The sequence below is a fragment of the Enhydra lutris genome, unplaced genomic scaffold, assembly GCF_002288905.1.
Source record: "Enhydra lutris kenyoni isolate GAN:26980312 unplaced genomic scaffold, ASM228890v2 scaffoldscaffold2, whole genome shotgun sequence".
NCBI classification, from domain to species: Eukaryota; Metazoa; Chordata; class Mammalia; order Carnivora; family Mustelidae; genus Enhydra; species Enhydra lutris.
This window is the reverse complement of record NW_019154086.1, coordinates 53,974,635-54,002,533: the sequence shown is the minus strand read 5'-3', so window position 1 is coordinate 54,002,533 and position 27,899 is coordinate 53,974,635. Positions and strand designations below refer to the sequence as shown.

The window sequence follows — 27,899 nt, the reverse complement described above, 5'->3', positions numbered from 1 at the left end:
TTTTTGCATTAAATCTTGGGATCCATTCCACAATTAATTATTTTTGACCATTGCTGTGTGTAGTAGTATGAGAATGTGCTTCTTTTTACTCAGTTGCATATATTTTTCTTTGCCTAATTTCATGTATCAAATGAGTTCATCTAATAAAAAAATTTATGCACCCAATTTTTGAATCACCCAAATACACAAAGCAAATACTAACATTCTGAGGGGAGATCTAGAGAGCAGTACAGTAATAGTAGGAAACCTAAATAACCCACTTTAAACAAATGGATAGATCACACTGACAGAAAATCACTATGGAAACACTGGACTTAAATTATATGTTTGACCAGATGGACCTAACAGACATATGCAGAACATTTCATTCAACAACAGCAGAATAACGCATTTTTCTCAAGAGTACAGGGAACGTTCTCCAGGGTAGATCGTATGTTATATGACACAAAATAAATCTTAATAAATTGAAAAAAACTGGTATCATATCAAGCATCTTTTCCAACTACGATGTTATGAAATTAAAAATCAATTACAAAAGGAAAACTGGAAAACACACAAATACATGAAGATTAAACAACATGCTTTACAAACAACCAACGAGTCAAAGAAGAAATCAAAAGGGAAATCAAAAAACATGTCCAGGCAAAGGAAAATGTAAACAAAATAAACCAAAACTTATGAGATGCGGCAAAAGCAGTTTTAAGAGGGAAGTTTATAGCAGTTAACACTTAGATTAGAATAAACGAAAGATCTAAAACAGCTTAACTATACATCTCAACAAACTAGAAGAAGAAATAACTATGCCCAAAGTTAGCAGAAGGGTGAAAGAAAGATCAGTGCAGAAATAAATGAAATAGAGACTAGAAAAACAATAGAAAAGATCAAAGAAACTAAGAGATGTCTATTTTAAAAGATAAAACAGACAAACCTGTGGCTAGACTAAGAAAAAATGGAGAGACTTAAATAAAATCAGAAATGAAAGAGAAAACACAGAAATAGTAAGGATCATAACAAACTACTATGAACAATTATATACCAACAACTTAAATAACCTACAAATGGATAAATTCCTAAAAACATACAACTTTTACTAAGACTGAATCATGAAGAATTAGAAAATCTGAACAGACGGATTACTAGCGAAAAGACTGAATAAGTAATCAAAATCCTTCCGACAAAGAGAAGTCCAAAACCAGAAGGCGCGCCACTGGTAAATTCCACCAAGTATTTTAAGAATGAATACCAATCCTTCTTAAACTCTTCCAAAAAGTGTGAGAGAAGAGAACACTTCCCTAAGTCATTTTACAAGGCCAATATTACCCTGACACCAAAGCCAGACAAGGACTCAAGAAAATTATAGGCCAGTATCCCTGATGAACATAAAATCTCAACAAAGTATCAGCAAATCGAATTAAACAGTGCATTAAAAGTATCACACATTATGATCAAGTGGGATTTATTCCAGGGATGCAGGGATGGTTCAACATCCACAAATCACTCACTGTGATACTCCCATGTTACAAAATGAAGGATAAAAATCCTATGATCATCTCAATACATGCAGAAAACGTATCTTACACAATTCAACACCCTTTTATGATAAAACCTCTCCACAAATTGGGTACAGAAGGAACGTATCTCAACATAATAAAGACCATACTTGAGAAGCTCACAGCTAACGTCACACCCAACACTGAAAAACTTCTCCTCTACTATTATGAACAAGACAAGGATGCCCACTCTCATCAATTTTATTCAAAATAGTGTTGGAAGTGTCAAAGCAATTAGGCAAGAAAAAGAAATAAAGACATCCAAATTAGGAAAGAAGTAAAATTATCTCTCTCTGCAGATGACATGATATTATATATCAAAAATCCTAAAGACTCCACCAGAAACTATAAAAGAAATTGAAGAAGACACAAATGTTCTATATGGGTAGATTTTTTTTTTTTTCTTCTGTGATTTGTCCTGCATAACCAGCCACCAAGATCTGCCACATACATAGGCAGGCTAAGGAATGTTGTTTGTGAGACTTGTGATGTGTGAATAACGATGGGAGCCTGGTTGTTGAAATACATTTTCTGGTCTCTAGGTCAGAACTGGCCCTTCTGTTCTGGATGTCAAGATCTCTAAATCTTGTCTCACCTCCCCTCCTGCTCCAGGCCGCACTGGCTCCCTAGAATGGAATCCGGGAGGGGAAGCAGACGCACATAGCCCAGGCTTCTTCCCTTCTATTACCTTCATCTATGTGTAGATTTCTTTCCTCTTCTGTTTCTATTAGGTTTCTATAATAACAATAATAAAGTTTTCCTTTCTTTTTCACAAACCAAAACACAGCTGTTGTGAATCTTTTCACAGAACAATAAATAAATGGAAAGATTCACTGTCTTCATGGATTGGATGAATTAATATTGTTAAAATGTCCATACTACCCAAAGCAATTTATAGATTCATTGCAATCCCTATCAAAACTCCAATGGTATTTTTCATAGAAATTAAAAAAAAAAAATCCTAAAATTTGTATGGGACCATGAAAAATCCTGAATAGCCAAAGCAGTTTTGAGAAAGAAGAACAAAGCTGGAGGCATCATATTTCTTTTCTTTTTTTTTTTTTAAGATTTTATTTATATATTTGACAGAGAGAGATCACAAGTAGGCAGAGAAGGCAGAGAGAGGGGGGGAAGCAGGCTCCCTGCTGAGCAGAAAGCCCAATGCGGGACTCGATCCCAGGACCCTGAGATCATGACCTGAACTGAAGGCAGAGGCTTAACCCACTGAGCCACCCAGGCGCCCCTGGAGGCATCATATTTCTTAATTTCAAACTATATCACAAAGCTACAGTAAGTAAAACAGTATGGTATTGGCATTAAAAAAAAAAGACACATAGATTAATGGAATAGGATAGAGAGCCCAGAAATAAACCCATGCATATATGGTCAATTAATTTTCAAAAGGAACCAAGAATATACAAAGGGGGAAAGTCTGTTCAATAAACGGTGCTGGGAAAACTGGATAGCCCCTGCAAAATAATAAAACTGGACCTTTATCTAACACCATCCATAAAAATCAACTAAAAATGGATGAAAGACTTCAATGGAAGACCTGAAACTAAAACTCTTGGAAGAAAACACAGTAGGTAAGCTCCTTGACACTGGACTTGGAGATGAGCTTTTGTACTGAATACCTTAAAACAAAGGCAACAAAAGCAAGAATAAACAAGTGGGGTTATATCAATCTAAAAAGCTTCTGTAGAGCAAAGGAAACCATCAACAAAATGAAAAGGTAATCTATGGAATGGAACAAAATATTTGCAAACCAGATTTCTGATAAAGGGTTAATACCAAAAATTTACAAGGAACCCATACAACTCAAAAGCAAAACCCCCCCAAATAACCCATTTAAAAAATGGGTAAAGAACCTGAATAGATAGATGTTTTTCCAAAGAAGACATACAAATGGTCAACAGGTATATGAAAAGCTACTCAAATATCACTAATCATCAGGGAAATACAAATCAAAACCACAATGAGGTATCTATCACCTCACAACTGTTAAAATGGCTATTACCAAATTCCTAGAAACAGAGAAGAGAATGTGGTTGCATTTGGGGGATGGGGAGGAATAGGGAGAGCCTGGAAAAAGGGTATAGACTTTTAGTTGTGAGATGAATGTAGTCTGAGGACGACCTAAAGTGTAACATGGTGACTGTAGTTTTTAATACACTATTTTATAATTGAAATTAACTGAGAGAACTTAAGTGTACACATGCACACACACACACACACGGCAGGTAAATATATAAGGTGACAGCTGTGTTAACCCAACTGTGAGAATCCTTTTACAATGTGTAAGTACAACAAATCATCCTGTTGGACATTTTGAGTACCTTACAATTTTGTAAATTATACCTCAGCAAACCTGAAAAAATAAGTAAAAATGCCATGACCAAAACACTAATGAAATTTCATTTCAACAAATAGGTAATTAATTTAATTTGAAAGTATAACCACTAAACCATGTGCTAATCATGGTACCAGAACACTGGAGCATTAAAGGAAACAATTCTGCCAAGCAGCTGAGGAAAAGGTGGTCATGAGTACTACAAGAATCAGTACTATGCATGGTCTTAGACATATTCAGCGTTGTTCACAGATTATTTGTATCTTACTATGTTACTAAAAAGTAAAGTATTTAGTTAGGACAGCAATCAATATTTCTCCCTCATTATTATGGGAAACCTAGCAATACAGCGCCTTCGTTTAGATTACAGGGTAGAGAGATACATGTAAATAACCCTAAAGATACTCCACACTGCATTAAAAGCCTAGAATAATATTCTTACACTGCACTCTTTTTAAAAGGGATGCCTGGGTGGCTCAGTTGGTTGAGCGGCTGCCTTCGGCTCGGGTCGTGACCCCAGCGTCCTGGGATCGAGTCCCACATTGGGCTCCCTGCTCGGCAGGGAGCCTGCTTCTCCCTCTGTCTCTGCCTGCCATTCTGTCTGCCTATGCTCGCTCTCTCTCCCTCTCTCTCTGACAAATAAATAAAATCTTTAAAAAAAAAAAAGAAAAAAAGTGATGAACAAGTAAGTCCAGAAAAAAGTTAAAAGTATTTGATGATCATTAGGCAGTGAGAAAGAGTAACCACATTTCTGGTAATACCCTGAGGAAAGACTTCCCTTGCTTCTCAAAGAAGAACGCACCCCTTGAGGGGCTGACGGAGAAAGATGACAGAAGTGTAATGGTTTACTGTATTTTTCTATTTTTAATAAAAATAGGCTATAATAAAAATGAGAAAAATAAAACTACCTAAAAATGGTGAGTGGTAGCAAGTGATATCCCTTACAAAAGTCACAAGAGAAAAGTAAAGACTGCAGACTGTCTTCACAATAGTTGTCATTTACATAATATAAATACAAAAACATTTCATTTAAGTCCCCCCCCCCAATTTCACTTCAGGAAAAGTGTGGTGAATTGGCTGAATCTTACAAGCTACGTAATTGTGGAGTCTTCTGTGAGAAAAAAAATGAGAGCATGCACCAGAACATTTTCACTATGGAAGGGAGATTTGCCTGATCTTCTAATCCAAACTACCTGTTTCAGTACAAATTCCTCAAAATGAAATGTCCACATACTCTGAAATACTAACCGCAAATTATCTTTATAATCTTGACTTCAGACATCTGAAATGTTGAATTGGATGGCCAGAAATAAAAACTATTTGCAGGAATTTTCTTAGGAGTAACAAGTAACAGCGGAGGGTTATGTGGTGGGTGAAAACAGAAAGTAGCCATTTTCACATCCATGAAATGCTCCTGTAGCACTAGACAGCAGTTATGACTTACAGACAGGAATCTAACACGGACAATAAGCCTTTGGAGAAACCCTCAGGTTGGTCAACCCTGTTCACAGGCACACACTAGGTTACAGTGTAACTATTTTCCTAGAATTACAACTCCATGGCTGGTGGTGTAGGCTCCAAAGGAAATCCATTTTCCGATGGAGTGGGGAAAAATAGCCTTCTTTTAAGTTTACTTTTCCATGAAAAAAAGAGAAAGAAAAACATCTACTACAGATCTTCTTAAGCCAAAATTTTATATTACATAGCATTATATATATATAAATTTATATTTAAGATTTTATCTACCTATTTGACAGAAAGAGAGAGAGAGAGAGAGAGAGAGCACAAGCAGGGGGAGCCGCAGAGGGAGAAGAAAGCAGGCTCCCAGCTGAGCAACGGGATTTAAGAGTTTAGATTTTTATTTTCAAAAGGTTATTGTATGAGACCCACCAAGTGGCCATCCTACTGCTACACCGGACAGGCTATCCTGTCAAAGCCACAGGAACACTAAGCAACACTTGCACATCAGAGACCATGCTGCCCCAGACTTCCTGCATGGCTACAGAGGCCCCCTCTGAAGAATGCAGCGCTTCTAGGTCTGGAGGAATTGTAGGTAACAAGGATCGCAGAGGGCAGCCATGTTGTGACCCTGAACCACTTCCTGAATATGGAGAACAAATTTGTCATGAGCTTATCCCTGAGGAATTCTTCCAGTTCCCTTAGCCTAAAATATGGTAAGGACTTATCTTGTATTTTCTATCCAAAGAAATACATGTGATTGCCCTAGAGAACTTCTCTACCATATCAGAAACTCCTCTATATAATTAGAAATAAGGTACGTCACACCATAAACTAATAAACTTAATGAGTAAAAAATGTCCAACTAGAAGAGATGAAGCAGGCTCCCATCAACACATCGAGGATGTGACTATTCAGAGAAGTCATAGCAGGTACTGGCTCAGAAGTGTCATCATCTTTTTGATGTCAGAGGAATAACGCTGCCATGGCCTTGGTGACTGCTTGCTGGGAGTAGCTACATAAAGTATACAAGGAGTTAAAAAATCACCTGTGCAGAGTATGATGCACCAAATGGAAAAAGAGCCTGTGATAAACTGGGTGGAGAAATATACTACGGAGAGCAAGACTGCCCAGAAGCAAACGAGAAAACTGCCAAGTGCATTTTTATTTTTTAAGAGAGAGGGAGCAGGGGCACCTGGGTGGCTCAGTGCTTAGCCTCTGCCTTTGGCTCAGGTCATGATCTCAGGGTCCTGGGATCGAGCCCCAACTCGGACTCCCTGCTTGGCAGGGAGCCTGCTTCCCCCTCTCTCTCTGCCTGCCTCTCTGCCTATTTGTGATCTCTCTGTCAAATAAATAAATAAAATCTTAAAAAAAAAAAAAGAGGGAGCACACGCAAGTGGGGGTAGGATGGGGTTCAGCAGAGGGAGAGAATCTTTTCTTTTTAAATTTTTAAAAAAGATTATTTATTTATTTGAGGGGGGGTACAAGTTAGTGCGAGCAGGGGAGTGACAGGCAGAGGGAGAGAGAGAAGTAGGGAGCCCGATGTGGGGCTCAGTCCCAGGACCCTGAGATCATGAACCTGAGCCAAAGCCAGGCACTTAATTGACTGAGGCACCCAGGTGCCCCAAATAGAGAGAATCTCTTTATTTTGATTTATTTATTTTTTTAAAGATTTTATTTGTCAGAGAGAGACACAGAGAGAGAGGGAACACAAGCGGGGGAGTGGGAGAGGGAGAAGTGGGCTTCCGCTGAGCAGAAGCTGAAGAGAGCAGCTTAAGGACTGAGCCACCCAGGTGCTCCTGGAGAGAGAGAATCTTTTTTTTTTTTTTTTTAAAGATTTTTTATTTATTTGACAGAGAGATCACAAGTAGGCAGATAGAAATGGGGAAGCAGGCTCCCCGCTGAGCAGAGAACCCAACATGGGGCTCGATCCCAGGACCCTGAGATCATGACCAGAGCTGAAGGCAAAGGCTTAACCCTCTGAGCCACCCAGGTGCCCCTGGAGAGAGAGAATCTTAAGTGGGCTCCAGGTCCAGCACAGAGCCTGATGTGGGGCTTGATCCCGTGACCCCAAATTCATGACCTGAGCTGAAACCAAGAGTTGGACGCTCAGCTAAGCCACACAGGCACCCTGCCAAGTGCAATTTAGATCTGAAGCGCTTGTAAAGAAAATTCAAACACCACCAATTTGTACATGCATCTATCTTGATTGAAATAGCTATAGATGATTTATTAAATAGAAACTAGTCTATGTGCCAAAATCTTTTTGTCTACTATTATGGTCTGAAGTTGTATTTTACTTGGGGGTCATTGTCATAGGGACATTCTGCCTTTTTGCAGGCTTTTGCTCTAGGAACTCCACCTTTTTGTAGGCTCTCACGGAGAAGATCAGGGAGAATCCAGATAAAGTTTCTACCATGGTTCTGGCTAGTGGAGAGGAACAGCAACCACTCTAAGATCTGCCCCGACCATTCTCCCTTGGGAAATAAAAGCCTTCACCTGCACGTGGCCCCACCTGAGGACATTAGTGGAATGCTACTGCAGCTGGGGGTACCCAGACTAGCCCCCCATCTCATTTAAGTGGAGGGGGAACCTCAGAGGGAAGGGCTTTAAGGTTACAGACTGAGCCAGGGGATACAAAAAGAAGGGAACAGAGGAGTAGGAGCAGAAATTCTTCTGACTGCCCAATACTGTGTACTCCAAAGACAGATTTAATTAGAATGTTATAGAGTGTTTCCCCTCATCCATACCCCACCAGCATGCAAACAAATCTCTAGTAATAACAGTGGCGTGTACCTGAGAGACCTGCAAGAGATAGATAGACTTTCTCTGGGGAACAGCACAGAGAGAAGACCTGAAGCCAAAAAAAAAAAAAAAAAAAAAAAGAGAGAGAGAAACAAAGTTGCTAGTGTAAATGAAGTCTATGGTACTCATAGCAATAGCAAACCTCAACAATGGTAACCATGGCAACACAAAACTTCAAATGTAGTCCAACTCTTGGCTAGACTAACACAAATCTCCACACTAAAGGCCTATTTATCTCAGTTTCTACTGCTCTCTACAACAAGCCCGGCTTTCAACAACAACAATGACAAAAATGATGAAGACATACCAAAAGATTAGCAATAAATACAGTCTAAGAGAATCAATCTTTAGAACAACACTCAGATATGACAGAGATTTTGGAACTACCAGAGAGGGAATTTTAATTTTTAAATAACTTATAATAACATTCAAGGCTCTAATGGGCAAGGTAGTCATCATTCAAGATCAGATATGTAATTTTAAGAGCGATATGGAAACTATAATAGACAGTCAAATGAAAATGCTAGAAAATAAAAAAAAAAACCATGGTAACAGAAATGAAGAGAGCCTTCAAAGGGCTCATCACTAGACTTGACATATTCAAGGAAAGAATCAGATAACCTGAAATTAGTAGAAATACACAAACTGAAAGGTAAAGAGAAAAAAGAATGAAAAACACAACAGAACATCCAAAAGCTGTGGGACAGTATCAGTGTAGGGCAAGCACTGCAAACTGGAATCCCAGAAGGGGGAGAAAATGAAAGGGACAGGTGAAATATCTGAAGAATAATGGGTAAACATATTCCAAAATTACTGACAGATACAAAGCCACATATCTAAGAAACAGAGACCAGGGAAAAAAGAGTCAGGGAAAAAAAAACAACAACAAATAAATCACATTTGGGCATATTATATTCAAATTGCTGAAAACCAAAGACAGAAAAAAATCTTGAAGGCAGTTGGGGGAAAAGAACCCACCTTACCTACTGCTATAGACAGAATGTTTATAACCCCCTCTGGATTCATATGTTGAAGTTCTCTAACAATCAGTGTGGTTTTATTTGGACATGGGGCCTCTAAGGAAGTAATGAAGGTAAAATGAGGTCCTAAAAGTGAGATTAGTATCCTTTTAACTCACCAGAGAGCTCATGTTCTCCTCTTCTCACTAGGAAAGGTCATGGGAGGACACAGTGAGAAGGTGGCCATCTATAAGCCAGGACTAGAGCCTTCACCAGAAACCAACCATGCTGGCACCCTGATCTCAGATGGCCAATCTACAGAACTGGCAACCCAAGCAGATTAAGACATCTACAATAAAGGAACAAAGATAAGAATGACAGCAAACTTGTCAGAAACCAGGTAAGCAGAAGACAACAGAATGACACAGGTGAAGTGTTGAAAGAAAAATTATCAACCCAGAATTCTATATCCAGTGAAAATACCTTCAAAAGTGAGAGAGAGTGGAACCTGGGTAGCTAGCTCAGTTGGTTAAGTCGGTTCTCTCTCCCCATTTCTCCCTGCCCCTCCCTGCCCTGCTCATGTGCTCTGTCTCTTAAAAAAAAAAGAAAAAAAAGTGAAGAAGAAACAAAACTTTTTCAGACAAATGAAAACTAAGAGAATTCACTACCAGCAGACCTATCCTACAGGAAATGTTTAAGGCGATTTTTCAGGCAGAGGGAATATGATAGAGTTAAAATCTTAGATCTACACAAAGAAATAAAGAGCATCAGAAATGAAAGAAATGAAAAGCTATAATCTTCAGCTTATTTTTTTAAAGACTTATTTGGGAGACAGAGCACACATGTGAGTGGGGTGGGGGAGGGGAAGAGGGAAAGGGGGAGAGAGAATCTTAAGCAGGCTCCACACCCAGCACAGAGCCCAACACAGGGCTCTATTTCATTATTCTGAGATCATGACCTGAGCCAAAATCAAGAGCTGGATGCTTAACTGAATGAGCCACCCAAGTGCCCCCAGCTTATTTTTAGGCACACTAAAACACAAATTGTTTAAAGCAATAAAAGTAAGAAGGCACTGGGTATTTATAATACATATAAAAGTAAAATACATGACATATATGACAGTAAAGATGAGAGACTGAATCTTCCCCCTGAGATCTGGAACAAGGCAAGGAATAAGAACAAGTGTATCTCACTACTCCTTATTCAATCTTGCACTGGAATTGCTCCTAGCTAGTTCAATAAGGCAGGACAAATAAAAGGCATACAAATCAGAAAGGAAGAAATAAAACTGCCTTTATTGGCAGACAACTTGTAGAAAATGCCAAAGAATCTACAAAAAACAAAAAACAAAAAACCCTGCCTAGAACTAATAAGTGAGTTTTAGCAAGGTTGCAGGATACAAGGTCAACATACAAAAATGAACTGTGTTCCTATATACCAGCAATGAAAAAACTGAATTTAAAATTTAAAAAAAAAAAGCATCATTTATCAGAGCACCAAAAAAGATGTAGGTACAAATCTACCAATCATATACAAGGTATGCGAAAAGCTATAAAACACTCATGAAACAAAGATCTAAATAAATGGGGAGCTATACCATGCTCATAGATTAAAGACTCAGTGTTGTTAAGATGTCAATTCTCTAATTTGAACTATAGATTCAATATGATCCCAATCAAAATCTAAGCAAGATTTTTTTGGTACACATTGATAAATTAGTCTAAAACTTATATAAAAAGGCAAAGAATAACGAAGTAATTCTTAAACAGAAGAATAAAGTGGAAGAATTCACACTGTCCAATTTCAATATCTACTATAAAGGTACAGCCATCAAAGGCAGGTGGTAGTCTCAAAGGAATATACATAAAAGGGTAACAGAACAGAAAAGACACGATGAAAAGTCAGAAAAACTGGAAACACTGGTGAAATGTGAATAAAGTCTGGTCTTAATAATAATGTACTAATGTTGGTTTCTTCATTTTGACAAATGCACTATGGTAATGTAAGGTGATAATGTTAAGGAGAAACTGAAATTGAGTGAAGGGTATACAAAAGCTCCTAGTACTACCTTTGCAACTTTTTTATAAACCTAAAGTAAACCAAAATAAAAAGTTTATTATATATTTTTTTAAGATTTTAATTTATTTATTTGACAGAGATCACAAGTAGGCAGAGAAGCAGGCAGAGAGAGAGGAAGGGAAGCAGGCTCCTTGCTGAGCAGAGAGCCTGATTCAGGGCTCGATCCCAGGACCCCGGGATCATGACCTGAGCCGAAGGCAGAGGCCTTAATCCACTGAGCCACCCAGGTGCCCCAAAAAGTTTATTTTTAAAAAATAGTGAGTATTAAGGAGGGCACTTGTTGCGATGAGCACCAGGTATCGTATATAAGTGATGAATCGCTACATTCTACACCTGAAACTAATATCAAACTGTATGTTAGCTGGAATTTACAAAAAAATTGAAAAAAATTTACTGTTAACATAGAAATAAAAACGTTGAAGAATTCTGAATGGTAAATGAAAATATTCATAAGAGATTCTTAAATGCAAAAAAGCAGATTAAAAACTATATACACTTTCCCCCACCCCCAAATTATCAATCTATTAAGAGAAAGATGCTTAGAGAAAACAAAGTAAATATACTAGGATATTTAGTTACCTCTTATAGTGGAGCTCATAGTTTTCCATTTTTTTGTAGTTTTCAAATATTCTACAATGAATCATAAGATGTATTGAATTTGGATCATTGTGTTTAAGTATTTTTAATTTTATATCATAGTAGTTATGGGATATCAATGAGAAGAGTAAACATCATTCAAGGACTTGACCTCTTCTGGGGAAGGGGTTAGTACAGTTTTGGTTGTATGCAAGAAAGTTGTATCATGTTAAGCAGAATTATGATCTTCTTGTCTTTATTTAGAGATTAAGTATGGTTTAAGGAGATGTGTATGGGTGCCAAGTGTATCAGGGGGAGACTTGTATGGTTAATTTTATGTGCCAACTTGAACATGCCACAGGGTGCCTAGATTAAACATTTATGGGTGTATCTGCGAATGTGTTTTGGGATGAGATTAGCATTTGAATCCATGGAGTCTGTTAGACTGCCCTCCTAAATGTAGGCGGGCATCATCCAATCCCTTGAGGGCTAACTAGACCCAAAACCAAAATACCCAAAAAACCCAAAAGGAGGAATCTGCCCCTTTTTCCTTCTGGCTGCCTGCTTGAGCCAGGCCATTGGTCTTTTCCTGCCCTTGAACTAGAGTTTATACCATCAATTCAAACTAGGACTGGAATTACATTGCTGGCTTTCCTGGGTCTCTGGCTTGCAGATGGTAGACTGTGGGACTTCTCGGCCTCTATAATCACATGAGCCAATTCCTCATAATAAATCTCTTCCTACACATATAACTTATTTCTTCTGTTTCTTTGTAGAATCCTAATGCAATTTCCAATTAGAATCTCTTTTCTATGAAAATGTCTCTATCTCCTCAATGTTTATAGGTCTTGCCTTCTATGGCTCTCTTGATCTCCTTTGCCTTCCACGGCTCTCCTTGATCACCTAGCATGGAGCCTAATGCAGAGCTTGAACTCATGACCCTGAGATTAAGACCTGAGCTGAGATCAAAAGTTGGACACTTAACTGACTGAACCACCCAGGCGCCCCTTCTTTGTTCTTTGAGCCACAAGACAACATGTGCTGTACTATATTGTCTGCAGGCATATTTAGGCCTTAATCTTTCCAATTAGAATTCAATACTCTTGAAAGTAAGAGTTTTATCTCTTATTTCTTGGGTATATATTTTCTTCCATTTGTTCATTTACTTGTTCATTCATTCACTCACTCATTCAACACCCTTGCTAAGTTGCTACTGTATGCCAGGGACACTGCTCACCAATACAACAGTGAGCAACACCAGACTGCTCCCTTTACTCTCAAGGAGATTCCAGTTTAGTTAGAGATGCTGAAATCAATAAGACAACCACAAAACAAATGCATAATTATAAGCTCTGGTAATGCTTTGAAGGAAATATATTTCAGAGGTAAAAGGGGAACATAAACCTAACCTTGGGTGGAGAAGAGAGTGTACAAGGCAAGAAAGGCTCATCTGGGAGAAGCCATGTTTGAGCTACAATCTGAAGAATGAGGTTTTCACTACAGCGCGTGAAAGGGTGGAGGTGCGAGAAGAGTGTTCTGGAGGGAAGCGTGAGGATGGAGAAGGTGCACAGGGTCACGGTATTGTACACAATAGACTTTAAGCAGGTGACTGACCAAACAGATTCTACGAACCATTTTCTGCAGTCTCTTCTCTTCTCGTTTTTTCTTAAGCTGAGCCTCCTTTTCTTCTGCTTCCCTCTTCTGACGCTCCTCCTCTTGGGCCTTTAACTGGGCCTGGTCAAGAGGAGAGTTGTAAAAAATAAGAATGCTATGTTTGTATGGAAGTAAGATTTTTTATGTTGAGGAATGTCAAGTATCTACCAAGAGTACCCGCCTGTCTCTGAAAGAAGCCCATATTTTCTGATAAAAGTAGAAAATCCAACCAACAGGTAGTCAGTTGTGGAACTTAAAAGTTTCTTCTCTACTTGGAAAGGAGATACAGAGCAAGAAGAGAACATTAATTTTTCATCAAATAATGATTCCTTTTTAGTTCTTATTTTTACTTGTGAAGTACTAAGTCCAAACACCATACAGCGTAGGACAAATTTTTTCTTTCATTTCACACACAAAAAACCCCCAAACTGTTGAAACTGTTTATTTTCTCTTAGTAGATACAAAATCTATTTTTGATAGTCTAGGTCAAAACTGTGCAAGAACTACTCACCTTTGCAACTTACCAGGTTGAACATCTAAATCTAAATATGTAAATCTTCCTCATTGCTGGCTCCCATCAACTTTTATAACATTTCCTTCTTGCTATGCTAATGGTGCTACTGTTTTCTCTCTTTCTTTTCCTAAAATTTTCAGAGTTTAGGCCAGTGGATAAAAAGCTATTTCTGGTTAATCTAGCTCGATTGTCTCAAGATACTTAAACAAGCTAGGCTTCATTTCTTTTTTATTTTTTTAGAGGGGGATGGAGAGGTGGTAGGGGTTGGAATAGAGAGAGAGAGAAAATCTTAAGCAGGCAAGCCTGATGTGGAGCTTGCGATCTCATGACCCTGAGATCATGACCTGAGCCAAAATTAAGAGTTGGATGCTTAATCAACTGAGCCACCCATGCACCCCTAGGCTTCATTTTTTCTTTCTTTTTTTTTTTTTTTAATAAAGACCTATATAAATCCTTTTTCTTGCCTCAGGTTTCATTCTTGATTTACCAATTTGTCCTCTTCTTGTTTCTTCTTCCTCTCTGCCAAGATCCGCCTACGTTCAGCTCGCTGAACTGCTCTCTCTTCCATGGCTAGAAAATAGTAACAGAGTTCCAATATCAAAAATATAAGGAGCACTGCAAAAGAAATGTCTCTACATTTTATAGCAAAATCTCGTGTTACTGTTAGGGTTTTCTTGCAAGTTGAGTGTTTACAATTTCAGAAACATTTATTTGTTTATAAATATAAAATTTATATTTTAAAAATATAAGTTGTAGTTGTATTTATAAATATGTAAGTACATATATGTTATTTATATACCCCCTACAGGTTAAAGACCTGTAATACTATCCTCATCAATGATGAACAATTTGCAAATTGTTTTCACTTTTCTATTAGAATAACGTTTACTGGTTTAAATAAGACAGTGTACCTTGATGATACTTTTATTACTAAAACCCAGAAACCAGAATTTTAAATTGGTAATCCTTTAATGAATGGAGAAAACTTTAACTACATCTAACAAATACTTTGACAGTACAGTCAGTCCTCAAATCCCATTGAGTCTGCTCTTCTTCCTAAGTCATTATACCTATGTTTGTATATGTAACAACAACAACTAACAAACTAAAGTTTAGGGTCATGATGAATACATTAAAATCTAGTTTTAAGGCTTGAATAGATATCCAGATGGGCAGGAAATGGAATTGTACTAGGCATCTGGAGAACTGGCATCTGAACGAATTCAAGTGTCAGACTCCTGTTCTTGACAGTCTATTAAATAACGATCCAAAAGAAGCAAATGTGCAAGATGGTGTGATAATATGACTCTGTCATCAGTCGGGACTTTTACAGGAGAGGGGAATGTGGGGGGAGGAGTATCAAGTTCTGCTCACCTAAGTCAGCCAATAGTTACTTTTGCTTCCTTGTGCCATGTTATAGAGAAGAAGATTTAAGTCCAAGTTTCAAGAATTAATAAACAAAAAACTCACCAGGCTATTTCTTACAGATATTAAGTGTTTGCATTGCTTTAAAAAGAAGAGTGGGGTGCCACAGATGGTGGCAGGGAGGCTGTCTTTAAAGAGGCAGAAACAGAACAGAGGATTAAAGTGAGAGCCCTGAGAGGCAGGCTCTGGTAATAAGCATGTTCCCCATCTTTTCTAGAGCTAATCACTAAAGACCACTTGAAAAGTAGCCTGGAGTTCTAAAATATGTTAACTCCTTGATCAAACAATCATTTTTTAAAAAATAATCACACCAAACTAGGCATTTCCTGATCATGCTCAGTGGTAGGCAAAGATGGCATCAACTGCCGTCCTGGCAGAAAGTCAACACAAAGACTGCTAATTTCTTCATTAAAATGAATGGACTTCAGGCACAGTGTGCTTCAGATGGCATCACTTCTTGTAAGGGCAGCAATCTTGCCAAAGGTGAAAAATCAGACTTGTAACTACAATATAACTGCCGATGTGCCCACCTCCAAGTACAAACATATGCACACACATGACTACACAGAAAAAACAATCAGTGGATTCGCCAGGTGGCAAATGCTTTTCTTCTCATAGTATTGTTTCGTTTAAATAGTGATTTCTACATGCATCAAAAATGTTATTAAATTAAAATGTCTGGTTTGTAGATTTCATTACTAAATGCCTATCATCAAGGTACAACTCATAAAATCATATGGATTGCTGTAAAAGGATCAATAATTCAAGGTTAACAAAGTATAATGACAGATGATCTTTATCAATGTTTGTCCTTAGCAGCTACTCAAGATTTTTTTGTGTAACTGTCCCACTTTTTTTCATAATCCAAACCAATTCAAAATGATATACCTTTCAACACCCCCCCGCCTTTGGTATTCTTTGGGAAGGCCAAAAAGTTTGGCAGAGAGGGCAGGAAAAAAATGCATGGAACTCTCCGGTGCATTGCACTCCTCACATGTCTAGCCATCTTTGACCAGGCTCTGCCAAGTCTCAAAACTTAAGAGTCACCAGGATTCAGTCCTTGGCATATTCTAATTTAGGAAGGAAGATAACCACCACCAGGCCACCACCCAGACCGCCCTGCCTTTTAGTATGGGGTGGGGTGCCTTCTGCTGCCTTGGGTTCCTTCTGGGTCCAGAGAGAGAATTTGGGGAGTCACCTCCTCTACCATCAGTCTCAGGGGAAGCAACAGGCGAACTGGGGGTAAAAAAAAAAAAAGAAAAAAAAAGGAAAAGAATTCAGACCAATAACCAGCTTTGTTCAAAGCTTTCAAACCTGAGAAACTCAAAGCATTTCACAAATGATAATTAATCTTTACTCTCTAAGATAACTATGTATTAAACCCACTCTATATGTTGGTGTAACGAGGCATGGAAAAGTTGAGTGACTGGCCGGAGTGTGCAATTAGTCAGGTGCTCTGACTCCCACCCCAGGGCTTCAAATCATTAGGTATCTATCACCCACTTCTTAGCCTTATCACGTGAACTGAGTGTGTCTCAAACACGTCTGGAACCATTGTAAGTGACTTCTGAGAAATTTGGACTCTTATTCCAGCCTCAAAGATGTTTACTTTTGTCCAAAACAACTGCAAATTTAAGCTAGGTAATGAGCCAGCCCAGGGGCTGCTCCATTTGTACCTGACATTGTACAACCTGGCTTCTCAGAACCACACATAATCAGAAACCCAGAACTGAGGTAGAGCAAGTAAGCACTGTTCTCTTTTACTGGTATAGTAACAGAGCTCCTTGACAAAAGTAGCACAACACAAATGGTACCTGTATAACTCACAGGTAGCCAGTTGCCTCAAATATTATAAGTACCTGTCACGGATCAGTCACAATGTAGGGGGGTTGCTTTGTTCTGAATTGTGTACTTTCAAAGAAAGGGAGAGATCATGGAGTCTGGAAGCTGGGCAAAAGAAGTTCAGGGGCCTATCTACCACAGGTGAAAAAACCCCAATCGTAAGTCCAAAGAATATTCTGATATAGTGGACATACTTTGGAAGCACCTGGCAGGTTCTTTTGGGTTCTCTTCTCCTGGGATTCGATAGCAGGCAGCTCTGGGCATCAGTGACTGCTGCAGCCCGCTCTGCAGCCCACCGAGCCTCTGCCAGCCGCTGGCTTTCCTTCAGCTCCAGAATTGTTTTCTGCTGTTCCTGAAGTTTCTTCTTCTGCTTTTCAATCAACAGCTGCTGGAAGACATGGCGATTGTGGAAATGACCCAAGCACATGGATTCTGCTTTCTGGCTGGTAGTTCTGAGCTGTTTGCTGCTGCCAGGCTGCTGGGAGGGCTCAGCATCCCCGGTCGTGTGCTGCTTGTTATCACATGGGTTCAGAGGGACTTGCTGGAGGGGAACCTGCAAGTCACTCTTTGTTGGTCTTCCTAGGTGGGGGCTGGGCATGCAATCATGGCTCCCTGAGGGAGGCTTTTCCCACAGAGGTGGCCCAGCAGTCACCTGAGAGAGAGGGAGCACGTTACACTTTAGCTGTTTAAAGGACTGTGTTGACGAGATCCCACGTCATCTAGTCAGCCTTGTTTGGTTCAATGGTGCAACTGGCCTGTGCTCCGGGCCTGGCTATCTCAGAGGCTACCAGCCTTAGCTCTGTGAGCTATTCTCAGAGTGTGGGCTGCTGCTCACCACAGAACCTGCGTGGGCGAGTGGCTGCAGTGTACAGGCCATTGCCATGGGCCAGGACATTTGCAATAAGAAAACTGTACTCAGAAATTTCTGATTTGGATAGTTCATTTGTGAATGAGGCAGGATTACTCCAGATATATAGTACAGGAACTTTAATCTGCATGAATTAACTCTGAATTTTGTGGCAAAGGACATATTCTCCCTCAAGAATGTTTGAAAACTACCAAATACCTTTACAAATCAATAATAGCTCTGTTCTCTCAATGCTTCTCTTGCCACTAATAACTTAATCACAGGGTATTTATGTATGTATTATTCACTCATTCATTCATTCTCAGGATCAAAGCATGGATTACAGTTTACAATCTCCAGACTATTGCCAGGCTATCTGTGGGGAATATCTGTAAGCCCAGGATTACCAGGCAAATATCTGTATTACATAAGAATATTATCAATAATATTATATTTTAGCATACGGCTGAATAGTTTTAAAAGCTTTATCCTAAGAAGATGTGGTATATATATATATACAATGGAATACTATGCAGCCATCAAAAGAAATTAAATCTTGCCATTTGCAACGACATGGATGGAACTAGAGGGTATTATGCTTAGGGAAATAAGGCAATTGGAGAAAGACAACTATCATATGATCTCCCTGATATAAGGAAGTGGAGAAGCAATGTGGAGGGTATGGGGGGCTAGGAATAGAATAAATGAAACAAGATGGGATCGGGAGGGAGACAAACCGTAAGAGACTAATCTCACAAAACAAACTGAGGGTTGCTGGGGGGGGGGGGCAGGGAGAGGGTGGTGGGGTTATGGACATTGGGGAAGCTATGTGCTGTGGTGAGTGCTGCGGAGTGTGTGAACCTGACGATTCACAGACCTGTACCCCTGGGGCTAATAATACATTATATGTTAATTAAAAAAAAAAGTTAAAAAAATAAATAAAAGCTTTATCCTGTAATGGATCTCATTTAATAGACTGAGGTATCATACCCAATTTTAAGTTCTATATAGAGGGGGAGGAAACAGAATTCTTAATTGGAAAAACATCTCCTGGCCAAAATAATGCATAGTTAAAACGTCTCTTCTAGAATGGTTTGATTCCATGGCCTAAGGTCTGACCAGCTTTTGATTCTGCCATCTGTAGTGACACAAGGAGAAAGATACTATGGACTACTTGTTTCTTAGAAGCTTCTTGCTCTAAGGTACTCAAAAATATTTTTCATGATGATGGAAATATTTCCTATAGACTCAGCTGGAGTGAAAAAAGTGATATATGGAAACTCTGACATGCTAAAGACTAAAAAATAACCTTCTATTGCAGAAATGTCAATGGACATTTATTCATAAGAACACCTGCTTAAGTAATTTAGCATCAAGCAGGGTATATATTTTAGACCATTTTAAACTTTGTGATAATGGTACATTATTAACCCAGCAAGACTGTAAAAGCCTTGAGTATAGCAAAACGATTTCTTTTGGATCACAGTAACTTTTCAAGGTGAAAATAAGAGAATGAAACAAAGCTTAATGGTACAGACTGTACTTACTAGTACAGGACTGAACAGTCTGGCATAATTAGTGAAAGTCATCTATTAGCTAACTGATAATTTTGAAAATTTTCAAGGTATAATGCATGCATTTGTGGTACATGAGTATATAATGTATAATTAGTGGGCATCTAACTAAAGATACCGTATTTTATTTGTTCATGTTACACTCTACACTCTGGAAAAAAATTAGGGTTTATCTAATAAACTAGAGAGTCTATTACGTCCTTTTATTTTCACTTGCTCTATTTTTTATGCTATCTTTTCTTGATAAAATTCTGTTCAGAGATTTAAAGGCTTTTATTTGAGTCCGATATATACACATAGTAATTTTTGTGTTTTATGCATATAAAAATACTTTGTTGACTTTTCAAAAATTTACAGATAACAACAGTGTAACTCTGCAAAGTAAAAGGTTCAGATAGCTATTTCTTAAGATGAAGACTCTGGGGTCTTAATGGAAACAAAATTATCTAACTGACATAAAGGCAGATAAATTGCCTAGAGGACCTAAGTCTCAATAAGGATCCTCATGATATCCCTTTGCTGAGACCCTACGCTTAAATTAAAACCAGCCTGGGTGTGGTGCATAAACAATGAATTCTGGAACACTGAAAAGAAATAAAATAAAATAATAAATAAATAAATACATACATACATATATACATACATACCAGCCTACTTGCTGGGAGTAATCAGGGTAAAAAGCAAGACTGAGGCCCCTCTGGTACCCAACTTAATTTTATATGTCTGAGTTAAATACTCAGTAGCATTAGGTGGAGGGGTCTGGGATGAAGGTGAGGGTAGAAGATTTTCTCCAAAGGACTTTTCAAATATGACAAGTGCAATTATGAAATAAAAAATTGATAGGATTCACTTTATGAAAACTGAGACTCTGTATAGTACCAAAACACCAAAAATTACCCAAAAAGACAAATGAAAAAAATGAAAAAAAATTTTTGCAAAATATACAGTAATAAAAACACCAGTAGTCTTAAAAATATAAAGAGCTCCTATAAATATGAAAAAGTAGAAAAATGTATAAGGGCATGAATAGACAAGTTATTAAATATCTATCTTTCTATATCCATTTTCACAAACATATATATGTAAACAGCCATTTCAGAAAATGTTTAACCTCACTAGTAATAAAAAAATACAAATACTGAAGCAATAATAAGATGAAAATATTTTACTATCAACTTAACAAAAATGAAAATGTGTTACAAGGCAGGAAAATAGGCATTTCTTTGGCACAGCCTTTCCAGAAAGGCAATTTGGCAATAGTTTTTAAAATGTGCATTCTATTTTTAGAATATTTATTATAAAATATAATAAAAATAATAAGATAAATATAAGAATATAAAAATATTCTATCTTTTATATCCTAAGTAAAGCATTTAAGTAAAAGTGGATGTGTGCAAGGATTCGTCACAAGGACGAGCACTGAAGCGCTGTCTGCAACAGTGACAAACTGGAAACAACTTAAATGTCCAGCAATACAGAAAAAGGTAAACCGACTCTAGCTTAGGGCTCATGACTGAATATCCGAGAGCCACTACAAAATGATGGCACCGAATAGCAGTCCTTAATCACAGACAGGGTTTTCATCAGGTTCACCTGTGAAAGTTACAAAAAAATAATACAGGTCCCCCACAACCAGAAATTCTGACTGAGCAGGTCTGATCTGTGGTTTACTGTCAGCCGAGAACTAATGTTGAAGCAGTAGATTTAGTGACCTAGAAAATCCTCATGTTATATATTGCGAAACTGAAACTTTTTTTTTTTAGAAAAACAGAACAGTTAAATTGTTATTAGGGAAAAAATGGCCTTATTTCCTCTGTATTATGTATTGTGAAAAAGCAGGTATCCTCAATAACTTGGCTGAAGAACATTTAAAAGCTAAATAAAATATTAAGGAGAAAAATGTCCATATGCCTATATAGAGAAAAGACTATACAGCTATCCAACATGTTACTGGTGGTTATCTCCAGATGACGGAATTATAGGCTACTTTGCCTTTTCTCTGTCATTTTCTCCTATCAAATTACCATAATTAACACATATGATTTTTCTTATTAGAAAAATAAAAACTTAAAAATTTCCCATATGTATGTACGTATGTATGTATGTATGTGTGTGTGTGTATCACAAGCTCATTTAGATAGGAAATGTCTGATGATCAAGTATGAGGAGTTCCAGAGTTATAAACAATGCTTTATACAACTATTCCTGAAGGAGTCTTTCACTTAGTTGTTTTCAATTCCCTCTCTATATTATGTCCCTGCTAAGTCGCAAGTATACCAAAGTTTGTATGTGATATATAAAAAGAAGATTCGGTTCAAGAAAATAAACAATGACTGAAAGGTAACCTCTGTACGCTGTACACAGCTCACACACCCTCTAGACAGTCCAGGGAAGGCAATCTGACGGCGGCTAACATAACCCAGGCTACACAAGGGCAGAGCTCAAATGCCACTGTTTAATAAGCAGAAGACCAAGCAAAAACAATGTACCTCTCCGTGTTTTACAGGTGGATCCACTACAGCTGCTGCCTCCTCAAGTAGACTGATGCCTGATGACCCCTTTGTGCTGAGCTTCCCTAGTGAGGCTGCCTCCAGCAGCTCATTCATTTTCTTCCTAGTTTCCTCCTTTGCTAGAGCCAGCTCCCTCTTCAGGATCTCCGCACGGTGCCAACACTGCCATTCTGTAAAGTGGTGTCGGAGAACCTGTTTCCGGTTACACTCAGTGGCCAGCTGTTGTTTTCTAAGCAACAAAGTATTTCCCGTTAATAAGAAGAAGCTATTTACAGCTTATTAGTTGATAATATACATGAAACACAAGTCTAAAGGAGTCCCAGAAATGTTCCATCTTAGATGCATCATATCCTTTTATTTAAGCTAAATGGAATCACTTTATCAAACTCCCTGGTACAAAAGGTCTGCTTGTAGAGGATGTTGGCACCTTAAGAGAGTGCCTCAGAAGAAAGAGTTCTATCACATCACAGAGGCATATTACATTTTTTAAATTACCATAAAATAGAGTGCTTATGGAGGGGAAGAAGCAAAAGAAATAGGCATATAAATAACCATGTTTAAAATGATGAATGCATGAGGGAGATGTCAGCCATGCTTGTAAATCTAAGGAAGACAGAGGTTTGGAAGAAAGGGAGTGGAAAAAGATAGAACAAGTGAACTGTCAATAATAAATTAAGTATAAGGCTTATATAAAGTCAATGAGTGTGGCTCTCATGAAAGAAGGATGTGATCAGAGACAGGGTCTCTAAAGAGAAGGATTCATTTATCAAACCCTTAAACTGAATGAATGAAGGATACCTGCTCAACACCAGAAACGTGTGAAACACATGTCAAAGACAAAGCTCTTGCTCTCGTTGAACTCATTCACAGTCCAGTAGCGGGTCTGGTTTATTCTCTTCATAAGGAAGAGCTCCTTTTGATTCCTGGAAACTTTGTGCTATTATGGGACATCACTGAGTGGAGCTGGGAACTTCTTGCTACCTTCCTTCCCAAAGAGGATCTCCATTAGGAGACATTTTTGTGGCAGCCAGTTGAGAATTTAGGCATGGAGGTATCTGAGTTCCATCTACAAGTGGATGATTATTACCCCTGAAGAAGTAAGGTGTAGAGTTTGGAACTTATTATATCGCATCAGGGGTCAGTTTGGAGGTTTAAAATCTACTATTGTTTAGAAACCTACTTGATTTCATTTTGTAAAGGTGATTCAAATAAGTTCTCTATAATACTATTTGCATACCCATTTCTGTTAAACATCCATAATGCTTAGCTCTCCTCATGGACTCTTTGGGGTTATATATATTAAGAAAATCATAAAGTTCTTAGTCAATGAGTCAGGAGAACATTTCTAGAGTTCTTAAATGCCTAAGTGATTTAAATCTTTTTTGACTGGCACCTACAGTAAGAAAAATGTTACACTGTGACACAATATACAAGTTTAAGTATATATGTATGTGCGTATGAAACAAAAGTATATATAATTGGAACAGATGTTTCACTAAACAATATCTACCCTTACTACCAGAGGATCATTCTGGCATTTCTGTTCCATTCTTTTTCTTTGAAAAATACAGCTCACCTAGAGCCTGATTTCAGGACCCACGAATGTGTTAAAACCCTTGATTTGAGAAAGACTACTCTAAAGTCACAGAATTTAACCTACGTCAGAGGAGTTGGATGAAACAACCAATCAGGGAGAGCAGAGTCAACTGAAATAGTGAAATTCAGGATAAACACTCACAACAACTCTGCCAGCAGTGTATTTCATTGTATTTAATTGCTTCCCTCTACTGTGTTAATCACAGGTACTCAATTAATACTTGATTGATGTTTTTGTAATAAAAGTACAATATAGGTGGTAATACTTATACGTTGAATTTAATTTCATGGAAATAAATTATCTAATATGGGACTGAATAACTTTAAAATACAAATTTTAGAGGAAATAAGGATAACAAATCAGGTAGCAATCCAGGTAAGAAAAAAGCTCCAAAACATCAATGTTTAAATAGTGAAACAAGTAAAAAGCCTATAGCACTTTTCTTGAGTGAAGATCATAAATTTCCACTGGATAGAAGATATATTCTGCTCTGTCTGATTAATGTGAAATTCAATTTACATCAATCTGCTCAGGAAGGGGGAGAGTGAAATTTACCTGATGTGTTAACTTCATGTTTTTAGAGCATAAACAGCCAAAAGCAGCACTAGGGTAAGCAACTGTCATGGAAGAGATTATTTGGACAGTATAAAAAGACAAAGAGAAAAATATTTCTGCAACTATCACAAAAAGACTAAACAGTGAGAAAATGGGTAAAAACTGCATGTTGACCAAAGTGCTTAGAGCCCACGCTATAGTGGTTATGTAGGGGATTTCAAAATGTATTTAAGATCTCTACATTTGTGCACTGACATGGAAGAGCAGAAATGCAGAAGCTAGGGATCCAGACGCAAGGCTGGTTTTATTCCTTTCCTCTGCAGTTCACTTCGGCAGAGGGATAATATTCCAAATAAGCTAACTTCCATACTTTTTAAAAGATGACACTAAAAATATAAATATTTCTGAAAGTGAAAAATTACTTAAACTTCCTAAAACCTCAATCTGATGCAGTACCTAGGTAAGCTAACCAAAAGAAATGGTTTCAGATGCAGTTCCCAGATAATCATAAAATGAAGGACAGAGTTCCCTTAAGGAAAACATGCTTCCAAGCTGAAATCTGGGAATTTCTAGCAAGAGTATATAAATTGATCATCATAGTTACATAACTGCACAGAAAGGCTGTCTCTAAAGACCAAATATGATGGAAAAAACTCCATTTTCTTTCCTCTTCAAAGAAAAACCTGGTTCTTCCCCACCGTGTTTGTCTCCTGTGTTTGTCTCCTTTACCTTTTCAGAGAACACCTCATTTCTGGCACTACAGTCACCAAATGTGTAGAAGTTTTTCCCCAGGCCAATAAGCAACTCTTGGACACACAGCAGGGTATCCAAGAACTCAACTCAGTTCTGATACTATCTACCCCAAAGACAGTGTCAGATCCCACAGGTTAAAGGCTCGGTCCCATAAGACTCTCCCTTCTCCCCTCATCCCCCAGCTTCAGATGTCAGTCACAAACCCAGGTTATCTATCACCTGTGCTTCTGATCAATTGGTTATAGAACAGAGGTTCCAACCACCCCATCCTTGGGTTTGATTAATTTACTAGAGTAGCTCACACAACTCAGGGAAACATTTAGGTTGACCAGTTTATTGAAGGATATGATGAAGGATATAGATGAAAAGCCAGATAAAGAGATGCATAAAGTGAAGTCTGGGAGGATCCTGAGCACAAGAGATTCTGTACCCATGTATTTGGAGTGTCAATGTGGATGTGTTCAGCTGCCTGGAAGTTCCTTGAACGCCATACTTTTGGGATTTTATGGAGGCTTCATCATGTAGCTATGGTTGATGTTAACTCCATTTAAGCCTTTTTCCTTTTTCAAGAGAATGGGGGACAAGGCCCAAAATTCCAAGTTTCTGATCATGGCTTGGTCTTTCCAGTGACCAACCCTCAACCAAGAGCCATCCCGGAGCCAAACCAGAGCTATCTCATTAGAACAAAAGACACTCCTATCACTCAGGAAATTACAAGGGTTTCAAGAGTTCTGTGTCAGGAACAGAGGTCAAAGATCAATATTAGAACAAGAGATGTTCCTAGTACTCTTATCATTTAGGAAATTACATGGGTTTTAGGAGATCTGTTCAGGAACCAGGGGCAGAGACCAATATGTATCTTCTATTATTTCACACCTAAGAATAAAAAATATAAAGGTTTAAATAGGAATTTAAATATGAACTGTGCTGTTCAGAATCACCACCTCAAATGATGCTTACTGATCAGCGCATGTTCTAGAACCTGTTAAGTCAGAAGACTACTAACGAGACAGGGGACACTAGATAAGCCCCTGGAAGTTTCTAAGCCTCAGTTTCCTCCTAAAAATGGTGTCATCCTAAAAAACAACAAAACCTACATTGCCTGTCCTACAGAATTTTTTTTTTTTAAAGATCTAATTGAAAACACATACACACACACACACACACACACACACACACACACACACCTGAATATATAGAACAAACTCATGGAAGTTAACACTCTCTTAGGACAAGACCACTAGATATCTATAAAGTGTCTTGAATTTTTTAAAAGGAAATGAGAAATGATAAATAAATAACCACACAACGTGATTGGATTGAGTGCTAAAATCTGACGCAGAACACGAAAACAGCAGCGGTGCAAACAGCTGCATTTGGGATGAGCAGGAACGAGGATGGATAAGCTAATGCATTCAATAATGCACCAGGTAGCCCCCAGGGAAAGAGTGGAAGCTGACAATGATTCTGTCTGAAAGAGTTTTAAAGCAAGCCAGGCAGTGCGAGTGTGGGCCCCCTGCCTGTCTGACAGACCTATGAGGAGCTTTACCAGCTTCGGATGCCATGCAGTTTCTGGCCTCTCTCCTGGATACCCAGGCGAATATGGAGGGAAGAGCACCGAACATGATATGCAGAGGGGCTCCATAAGTGATTGCCCAAAAGAATGCTAAAATGAGGTGTGGGGATATGGGGATACCTGACAGTCTATTTTCAGCTCAGCCTCCCTATCTCTAGGCTAACATGTGGGCTCACCCCAGCCTGCTCTCCCACAAGCTGGCTATGAGATGGTTTACCAGTTTTTTCCCCAAATTAAAAAATGCCCCCTCCTACTTAGCCACACTTCTCGCTCAGAAGATGGGGCCCATGAATTCCTATTTTTAAAAAGCTCCTCGGGGGATTATAATGTACGATAGCCAAGTCTATGTCACTCCTAAGTATTTTTCTTGTGGTGCCTTCTGTTGCAATTATTTTTAGTATTTGGGTACCATTTTTCACTTCACTTAGACTGAAAACTCCTAGAAGGTAAGCGTTTAACACTTTTTTTCCAAGTCCCCTTTCCCGTACTTAGGAGAGAGCCTAGTGCCCAGTAAACGTCAGTAAAGCTGATTGGCTGAAAGAATAAATTCTATCAAACGGAATGAAAAAATGAGTGAACAAATGAATGCTATGGTTCAAGGGAAGCCAAAGAGCCAGTCTGTCCACCTGTTGGCCACAGGACCCTCAAGGCCTCAGATCCCCATCACTGACATTTTGGGCACTGTTTCCAGACAACACCTGTGAAAGTATAAGAAGTTTCCTGAGAGGGATAACATCAATTGAGGATCACAGTAAAAAAGTATGAGGGACTTGAGGGACAAAGGGAAGAGGTAAAAGCATACTCTAGGAAAGGCACAGAACTCTGGTGCAAGAGAGGGAAGGACTGCAGGCAATGTGGAGGTTAGTAAGGGAAGGACAGAGGTGCTTCTCAGGTGAGAACTGAGAAAACAGGGGCTCAGGAAGGGCTGGTAGAGGATGCTGAAAACAAGCCCTGCTTCTTCCTAGTTTTGTCCAGGGCTGGCGGCCATAAATGTAAGAGAGGAAGGGAGAGAGGCTCAAAGGGCCTAACTTCGCGTGTGCACCGGGTTTCTGTTGTATTGTCTAAGCAAATGAATTTTCAGGATCTGGGAATATTTGTTAATGTTGAGATTGTATTATGATATGGTACTGGAATTTTATAATACCACTTCCATAGCTACTTTTAAAAGAAAGGAGATAGATAAAAATAGGAGAGAGAGAGAAAGAGAAAGAAAGAAAGAAAATAAAGAAGAGGAAAGAAAGAAAGAAAGAAAGAAAGAAAAAGAAAGAAAGAAAGG

The 27,899-nt window shown here is 38.4% G+C and overlaps 1 protein-coding gene across 2 annotated transcripts in view; it reads right to left on the bottom strand.

Moving 5' to 3' along the window:
* LOC111150446 (coiled-coil domain containing 191) overlaps positions 1–27,899 on the bottom strand; it is an 88,169-nt gene that overhangs the window by 24,243 nt on the left and 36,027 nt on the right. For both annotated transcript variants that reach the window (XM_022507917.1, XM_022507924.1), the window contains 5 exons: positions 22,122–22,371; positions 17,406–17,863; positions 16,493–16,605; positions 14,432–14,514; positions 13,410–13,511 (listed from right to left, as the gene is read on the bottom strand). In XM_022507917.1, the coding sequence (XP_022363625.1) occupies positions 13,410–13,511; positions 14,432–14,514; positions 16,493–16,605; positions 17,406–17,863; positions 22,122–22,371 (1,006 nt within the window). The remainder of the gene's footprint in view (positions 1–13,409; positions 13,512–14,431; positions 14,515–16,492; positions 16,606–17,405; positions 17,864–22,121; positions 22,372–27,899) is intronic.